Here is an 8,548-nt window from a genome sequence, read left to right on the forward strand (position 1 = left end):
TAAATAAATAAATAAATAAATAAATAAATAAATAAATAAATAAATAAGTAAGTAAGTAAGTAAGTAAATAAATAAGTAAATAAGCAAACAAGCAAATAAATAAATAAATAAGCAAACAAGCAAATAAATAAATAAATAAATAAATAAATAAATAAATAAATAAATAAATAAATAGAATCTTTAAAACAAAACCAAAGCTATTCCATTGGCTAGCTTCAGCCTGCCTTTCTGACTTGAGGGCTTCCATCTTCTATGTTCTCTGGGGGCCCCCATCCTTGCAAAGCCTGTGTAGGCTCCTATATCAACCGCCTACAGTTGATGCTGGCTGTCCGTGTTCAGTAGTAGACTAAAGGTCAGTATACATCCAGGCTAGCCTAAACCTCTCTAGTAAGACTGGCTTGCCCTCGGCTTCCTGCCTGCTTCTCCTGATAGCAGCAGCAAGACTCAACACCACCAGCTTCCCAGCCTGCTCATCCTTGCTTCCTGTCTCCTTCAGTGGCACTGATACTCATTTCCTACACCTGACTAAGCAGCTCAGTTGTCACAAAGTCCTGCTGAAGTCAGACAGGGTTCAAATCCTTTCCAGAACAGGTTCAAATCCTTTCATGGTTCTGCCAGCATCATATGACTGCACGTCTTTGCTGTGGTCTAAATGCGTCATCACTTCTTCCTAGCTCCCTTCAAATGCCTTCTTTACTCAGCAGCTAGGATGACTTTCAGAAAACATGGCTATGTCATGTCATTTCCCTGCTAAGACACTTGGAAATGCCCCAGTACACTTAGCAATGAGAGAGTCTTAACGTGCCCTTTTATTGTCCAGCCCTGTCTCATTCTTCTTCTTGTGTCTACTCTCATTCCTTAAGCAGGGCAAGCTCTGGGTCTTTTTTAGTTTGGTTTGGGTTTTTTTGGTGCTAGGAATGGAACCCAGGGCACTGCACATGCTCAATAAGCACCTTGCCATTAAGGTCCATCCTAGCCCCAGGGTCTTCCTTGTTGCGATCAGCTGTAGGAACTCTCCCTGTGTGCTGAGTGCCTGCTTAACCATTTGTGTCTCCTCTTAGAAGCCAAGTCTGTGCTTTAGAGGTGTCTCTTCATTTCTTTGCCTTGCACCCTTTCAGTCTTTCTTGGTACGGCTCTGCCTCATGGGTAGAGTGGAATACCTTTTCTGTATTGAATGTTATCTAAAGTCTTTCCCAGCTAATTCTAAACTCCAAAACGGTGAGGAAGCATGTGTATTGTGTCCTTGTGTGCTGTGCTCTCTAATACCTAGCCTGGACTGAGGTCAAGAAGAGTGGCCAAAAGTGTGAGAAATTAGGTTCATGTTATTTCGGAACCAAAAAGTCTATCTAGTTTCAATTACCACCTTAATGCATTTCTCAGGCTCACTCTGTTGAACTGTGACTTGGTCCCAGGCATCTGGCTTCTAGCTCTGATGCCTGTTGAAATCCTGTCTTTTCTTTCAGGTCTTGGATGTACTGGGTTTGTGTGTGGTGGTTCTACAGACCCACAAGAACCAGCTCCTTCCCCTGGCTCATCGGGCCTGGCCTTCACTCGTGCACCGACTCACAAGTGATGATCCCCTAGCAGTGCTCAGAGCCTTTAAGGTACCAGCACCCCATCTGTCACGGGATACAGATCCCAAGCACAGAGCTCACCCTGTCTTCATCACTTGTCTTTCTCTGACCTCTGGGCACAGACCTTAAAGAAAGTACAGAAGAGAAAAAGAAAAGCACAGAAGAGACTAAGTGACACTGTCTTTAGAGTTTAAAGCTTAGTGATCTCATAAAGCAAAGGCCACCAGTATTTACTGAGCATCTCTTGTGTGCCAGGCAGCAATCTTGGCACTGCCCACATGGAAACTTATAGTAACCTGCAAGGCGCTAACTACCTTCATTTTTGGCCAAGAAGGAAACAAGTTCAGAGATGATAACATACCTTGGGACTGTACTTCTAGTAAGGGATAGAACCCAGGTCAGGCTCATGCTCGGGTGAACAGTTTAAGAATCAGGGTGGTAGGGCCCACTTCTGCCTAGCCCAAGCCCACAGTCCAGTCATCCATTTCCAGGAGGGTCTTAGGTACAATTTTCTCAAGGATAAAATAGAACTCTGGTGCAGGCCTTTTTTAAAAAGCTACAGCTCTGTAGAGATGTCACTCTCTACACTCTGTAGAGATGTCACACTCTGGTTAGTTTGTCTTATATTAGCACATGAATTCTCACTTATTTATTTATATCCTCCCTTGTTCTAAAAAGCACTTAACAGAGATACGTTTACCATGCAAAACAGCATAAATTAGTTAGAAGTGGATGAGCAAGATGAGACAGAGGGAGGAGATGTGGAGGGGCAGCAGATGGCAGCTGGGAACATAGTCAGTATGCCCAGCAGAAGTAGTCTGCTTTCTGTAAGATTCTCCAACAGATACTAAGCCAGAATACCAGCTTATATTCAAATGACATACTTGTTAACGTTAATTCCAAAGCAAAACACATGAAAGGATGTGTGTGTGTGTGTGTGTGTGTGTGTGTGTGTGTGTGTGTGTAGAGGAAGGGGGAGAGAGAGCGAGGGAGGCAGAGAGGGAAGGAGGGAGGTATTTCTAAATCTTATTCAGATGTACTCTTCCCCTTTATGAAAATTAATAGGTTATTTGAAATGACAGCCAGTGCAGAATAATGGAAACTTACAAAGATGTGTACACTGCAAGCGAGGCTGCTTTTCCACATGCAGACATGTTAGTAGTGCTTTACCTGAGGTCATGTGATACAGCTAAGGACCTTACTCTGCAGACTGGACTGACTGAGTGCCCATTATGCCTTGCTTGCTGATTCTTAAAGAAATTTCTATCCTGTTCATTCAGTCTTGTGCAGCGGGGCAAAACATTTCAATATGTTCTGCTACAGAAAGTTTAAACCACACATGCAAAGAGACTGCCTGTTGTAAAAGATTGAAAGGGGGTGATGTACATGAGAGATTATGCAGTCGAATACAGAGATGGCTCCAGCCACAAGGACCAGCCTTGGCTTAGCCAGGCATCCTCCTGATGCCTGCACATGGCAGCTGCTGAGCCTTGAGTTCATATTTGCTCAGCTAGTGAGAGTTAAAAGCCCCAGCCTTCTCCAGGGATGTTAGGAAGATTTCCAGAGATGATCTACGTGACCTGCTTTAAGGACTTCTCTCTCACTCTTTGTCTCGCTCTCTCTCTTGCTCTCTTATTCAAAAAAGGAAAGGAAATCAAGGTATTAATCACATTATTCATCCAAACCAAGCTCCCTCTGAATTACTCTCCATGTAATCTGTATTTATGGATAGAAGCATCCATGCTTCTATCCATGGAAGGAGAGACCTCTGAATTCATAACTGTCAGAATCACAGACCATGGGCAAGGAATTAACAGCAGTAATTCTGTTTTTACCCTAAGTAGAGACCTAGATAGAATTGAATTACCAAGCATGTTTCAGCCCTCTTGCTGCTTTAGCAGTATGCAGTCACCAAGGTGGGGACTGTTTCTGCAGGTTTTACAGACGCTTGGAAGCCGATGTGGTGATTTTCTACGAAGCCGGTTCTGCAAAGATGTCCTGCCAAAACTGGCCAGCTCCTTAATCACCCAGGCCCCCATCAGTGCCAGGGCTGGGCCAGTTTATTCTCACACACTGGCCTTCAAGCTGCAACTGGCTGTCTTGCAGGGCCTGGGTCCCCTCTGTGAGAGTCTTGACTTAGGTAGGTACCACATGGGTCTCTTGGCCAGAGAGCCTGCACTCCGCCCCTGCTTTGCATCCTGTGCCTAATGGTATTTGTGTCCCTTACTTCCCTTCTTGAACACCTCCTCTGGTCTACCCTGGCCCCATCTGTCCTTTCACTTTAGGGTATTCCTGGTTGCTGGACAGTAACCCTGCATGGCTAATCTTAAGTCCCTAGACAATGGTTGGTTATCGCTTGTCCCAAATGTAGTCTAAAGGCCTGAGGCTTGTTTTGTGTTTTCACCCTGCAGGTGAGGGTGACCTGAATAAAGTGGCTGATGCCTGCTTGATTTACCTCAGCACCAAACAGCCCATGAAATTACAAGAGGCTGCCAAGAGGTACGTCTGCTTCATCACCCGCATCTCTTTACGTTTGTTTTAAATTATAGATGATTCGCTAATGGCAGGCAGAGTTGAGGCAATCTCTGCTCTCTTTTCTCTCTCCTTGCCAAGTTAAGATGATTTCTTTAGCTGTGCCAACTCCAAAGATGGTATTTTGACTAGATGCTTTGTCTTTGCACGAGACCTTTTTCTGTGCTGCAATGTCAGCAGCAGTTCTAGAGGGGCACAAAGCCGAAAGGCCGGGTGCTGGAGGGCCTCCACGTTTCTTCCGTTCCTTGTGATTAGTGACCCAGCACCTTTCTTTGTCTCTGCTCCCTCCGTAGCAAAGCCAAGGGAAAGCAGTAGGTGTGACTAACTCCACAGTCTTACATGGTAGAAGATAGTGTGCAAAACTAGGTGCAATGCAGGCAGATGTGTGCCTCTTTCTAGAGCCCATACTGCTTCTGGCAGAAGCTGACCCAGAGAACAACTTGATAAACCTTTTGACTCCAAAATTACATGAATCTAGTTTCCCAGAATTTTGGCCATTCCTGTTAGAGAACAGCTATGCCTTTAACACGAGCTGTTTCCGTTCCTCAAGGACTAAGTGATTATTCTCATAAGCTGAAACTGAGCACAGCAGCATCCTTAACCTGAGACCAAAGTGCACCCTGGCCTCCTTTGCCCAGCACTCCTGCCTCCTGGGAACAGCCTGTGCTCTGCAGCCACCTGCCCCTGGACACCTGCTGCCAGCTCTGCCTGGCCTGCCAACTTCATGTGGCCAGAGTCCCTCCTTCCTGGGTATCTGCATTAGCCCTGATCATCCATGCTGGGGTGGGAGACAAGCCACTACTCATTCCACTCAAGGAGCTGGGAAGGCTTCTCTGACTGTAGAATGAGGAGAGCAGCTTGCTCCCTTATAAACCTTGCACTCCCTACCAGTGAAAGGAATATCTTTTGGAATTGATTTATTGTCTTTGCAATTCTTTGCTCTTGATTTCCTTGGTAGCTTTGTTTCCTTCTGTCCCTTACCCGTCACATCTCTTAGACCCAGAATCAGTCATGGTTTCTAGAGCATGGAGGTGCATCCCAAGGAGCTTCTTATCCTCGGGCACTCCTGAGGTGAAAGTGGTCCTCCCTGGGCCAAAGCTGTAGCTGGTCGTGCTATGACTCAAGGTGCAACCAAGGACATGATGACTTTATCTTGGAATAAATTCTTTTGAGTTACAAAAATCTGATTTTTATACTTCCTATCCCAGTCTGCTTTTCCTACATCCACTGCATTCCATCCTTCAAGTTTAGAGCCATCAAATAAGCCAATAGTTATAATACATTTATCTTTTCATTTCTAATTCCTTTTTGCCACTAAAAGCAATTAAACCCAGATTTGGACTTCACTGAATCTTAAGTTGGTGTTCAAGGTGGCTGGAGGAGACACCAGCCTGACCACTTGGCTCCCTTTGTTTGCTCCAGCACCTTCTCTTCCACCAGGGGTTAAGTCAGATGGCCTGTCTCTCCCTGCCTTGTGGGCGGGACAGGAAGTACAGTCTGCTTCATTCACACCTCATCTGCAAACTTACTTTTAAGGGGCTGGGGGTGGGAATCAGTGTTGTCCTTGATCAGGAGCTTATTTGGCATCTTGATTCAGACATTAATGAGCTCTCTAAATGGGAAGCATTGCCCAAGACAACAGGTAGGCCTGGTGTCCTGAGCCACCCACCATGTGGAGTGAGCACCCTGGTGGGGCTGATGATCCTCAAGTAGTCATGGTCATTCTGAGGAGAGAGTGAAATGGAGGCCCCAGGCCCAGCTGGTTTGTCCTTACTTTCCTTAACTCCTATTCCCCTTAATAAGAGAATGACTATCTTCCCACTTGGAAAGCGTGCTGCTCCTCTTCCACTCCAAATACCAGTAGAGTCAGGGCACCGTACCCCATGACCTGAGCCATCACAGAAGCCTCCGTTTCAGCTACTGCCTCCACCTCTGCCACTCAGTATTCACCACATAGTTGTCAGAGTAACACAATACACTCTCCTGGGGGAAGGGAAAGCTGTTGTGTTTAGGGAGCTTGTGGCAGGTTTTATGAACCTCAGTGTAGACTCCAGAAGTAACAGGGTCCACAGATGGTCTAGCTCCCTTCAGAACAGGTGAGCTCCCTACCCTGCTCTTCTGTCAGCCAGAGAGCTAGTAAGGGAAGCTTTGAGGGCCAAGGATTGCTCTGAGCCCCCTGCCTTGTACAACATGCCCTCTGAGTAGGTGCTTTTGTGGGCCTCAGAGCCATTGTGATATGGAAAACAGACAAGAGTTGGCAACTGGTGAACATTCCTTTCATCCACATCACAGCTGGGCTTTCTTTCCTTCTGTTTGCTTTTCCTGGTTCCAAAGAATGACCAAGCCTCTGTTTGCTTTTTTAATTTGTCATATTAAATATAGCCTTCGTGGCAGGCTTTTACATCTAGGTTGTAAACTCTAGAAATGGAAATTGATCAGGGGATGGTTGATATAACCGAGGCTGTAAATGCTAAGAGTGGAGATGCCATTTCAGTTTAATGCTTTTATCTGGCAAATGTGCCTTGTAAGGAGGGGCATAAATCTTAAAACTTGGGGGAGGGGTGGGGGGAGGAGATAGCCTTGCTGCTTATTACCACCAGATGTCACTGTTAACTGGGGGTGGGGGAGGGGTTCTTCAGATCCCATGTAATTAAGTAACTTCAATGGATGATAGACAAGTAAATCATATTTAGGGTGTGGGAAGAGTGGCCAGGGAACCTAGGGCAGTAACGAGAGCAGTGTCAGTAAGAGTAAAACCTGGATCAGTTTGGCCCCACCCCAAGGCAGAGGCAAACTTAACTGATCTAAATTCCCTGGCAGCCCAGAAGCCTCCAGGATACCACCAAGCATGCAGTTCTGTGCCCTTCTGACCACTGGGGCTTTGCAATTTCATACTGAAAAGAATTCTAGAGGAGAGCAACCCCCCTCCCACTGCCCTGTCCCAATTTCAGTTTTCCCTTGAGTATGTGCACTCAGTGGGCCAGCTACTAGCCTCTAAGGCTCTCTTTCCTGCAGTGAGGTCTGATAGCACTCTGGGCCAACAGCAAATAAAACTAGGCAATATCCACTGGTGAAAACATGAAGCCCGTGTCCAATAATTTTCATGGTTGAACAAAGCTCCCAGGCTGCTTGGTCTGACTCTGCCCACATCTGCCAACCCCAGGCCCTAGCTAGGGATGCAGGTAGCCACCATGCAAGTGCTGGTGCTGTTACTGCTTGGGGGGTGGGGGGCAGCACAGTGCTCATCCTCCTTCCTTCACCTGGCCTCTGTGTGAGAGCAGGTAGCACCAGTTGGACAAACCTGGGTTTAGATCCTACATCCTGTGACATGTGGCTGCATAGGATCTATTGCTTTTCATTTCCTCCCACTATGAGGGAAATGGTGGTAATGCCCTCCTCACAGGGTCCTTGTACAGATGAGTTATTTTTATGTGGGCAGAAAGCCAAACTCTGAAAATTGTGTGGTGAACCCCTATATTCTAAGCACTGTTCTGAGTGCTGAAAACAGGAGAGAAGACAGGAGGCCTCTGCCCTCATGATGCGTGTGCTTTAAAACGTGTTTCTACATGTATGTACACATGTAGGAAATGCATGTGTCTTGTGTATACATCTGGACACATCTACTTGTCACTGAAATCTGAACAGGGCTTTCTTCTCAAAAAGGTCTTTTTCATGTTAATTGGGGCACCCCTCCCCACCTCCATTTGTCAGGGAACTCAGGACCAGGTTTGAAGGTTCATTATCAACTGACTTCCCTGCTATCTCTCTAGCAGTAGGATTTCAGCCCATCAAAGAACTAGCTGGTGCCTTCCAACCCTGGACAACACAGACTAGCACAGGCTCCTTCATTTCATCCCCGCCAGAGCCCGACTCCTCTTTACACCACACACAGGCCTGTCTGTTTGAACAGATCAGGAGCCACAGAGGTGATCCACTAGTTTGGCTAGCTCATCATGAATAGCTGGCCCCTGAAGGGGGTGGGCAGCTCATTTGAGGCCTGGTTACAAAGCTGTTTTCTTCCCTCCCCCCAACTGCACCCGGCATGGAAATGAAGACACTCCTCATATTTTTCCTTTTGACATTTGATTAATAGTTGACAAATCCAGACCCAAGTAGTTAGCTTTCCTATTATCCATCTTTTGACAGGCACTGCTGCTTTTCTTTTCAAGGCCCATTGTTCTAAAAATACACTCAGATCTGAAGCTGTTCACTGTGCACATAGAGGCATGATTTCATGGTGTCAGAGATAAGAGACATCTGCCACGCAGATTACAAACAAAGCAGGTTACTGGGTTTCTGATAGGAAAGCACAGATATCTGCACTACTGAAACCATGTGTTGCCAGTCCTGTAGTGTGTCATGGGATTGCTAACCTGCTAGTTTGGCCCAGTGTGTGTGTGTGTGTGTGTGTGTGTGTGTGTGTGTGTGTGTGTGTGTGTGTG

The 8,548-nt window shown here is 46.2% G+C and overlaps 1 protein-coding gene across 2 annotated transcripts in view; it reads left to right on the top strand.

Moving 5' to 3' along the window:
• The window catches only part of Tti1 (TELO2 interacting protein 1), a 46,712-nt gene that overhangs the window by 31,447 nt on the left and 6,717 nt on the right, over positions 1 to 8,548 (top strand). For both annotated transcript variants that reach the window (XM_055602448.1, XM_055602449.1), the window contains exons 5-7: positions 1,464 to 1,604; positions 3,510 to 3,714; positions 3,986 to 4,073. In XM_055602448.1, coding sequence (XP_055458423.1) covers positions 1,464 to 1,604; positions 3,510 to 3,714; positions 3,986 to 4,073 — 434 coding nt within the window. The remainder of the gene's footprint in view (positions 1 to 1,463; positions 1,605 to 3,509; positions 3,715 to 3,985; positions 4,074 to 8,548) is intronic.

The sequence above is a fragment of the Psammomys obesus genome, unplaced genomic scaffold, assembly GCF_907164565.1.
Source record: "Psammomys obesus unplaced genomic scaffold, mPsaObe1.curated_primary_1811, whole genome shotgun sequence".
NCBI classification, from domain to species: domain Eukaryota; kingdom Metazoa; phylum Chordata; class Mammalia; order Rodentia; family Muridae; genus Psammomys; species Psammomys obesus.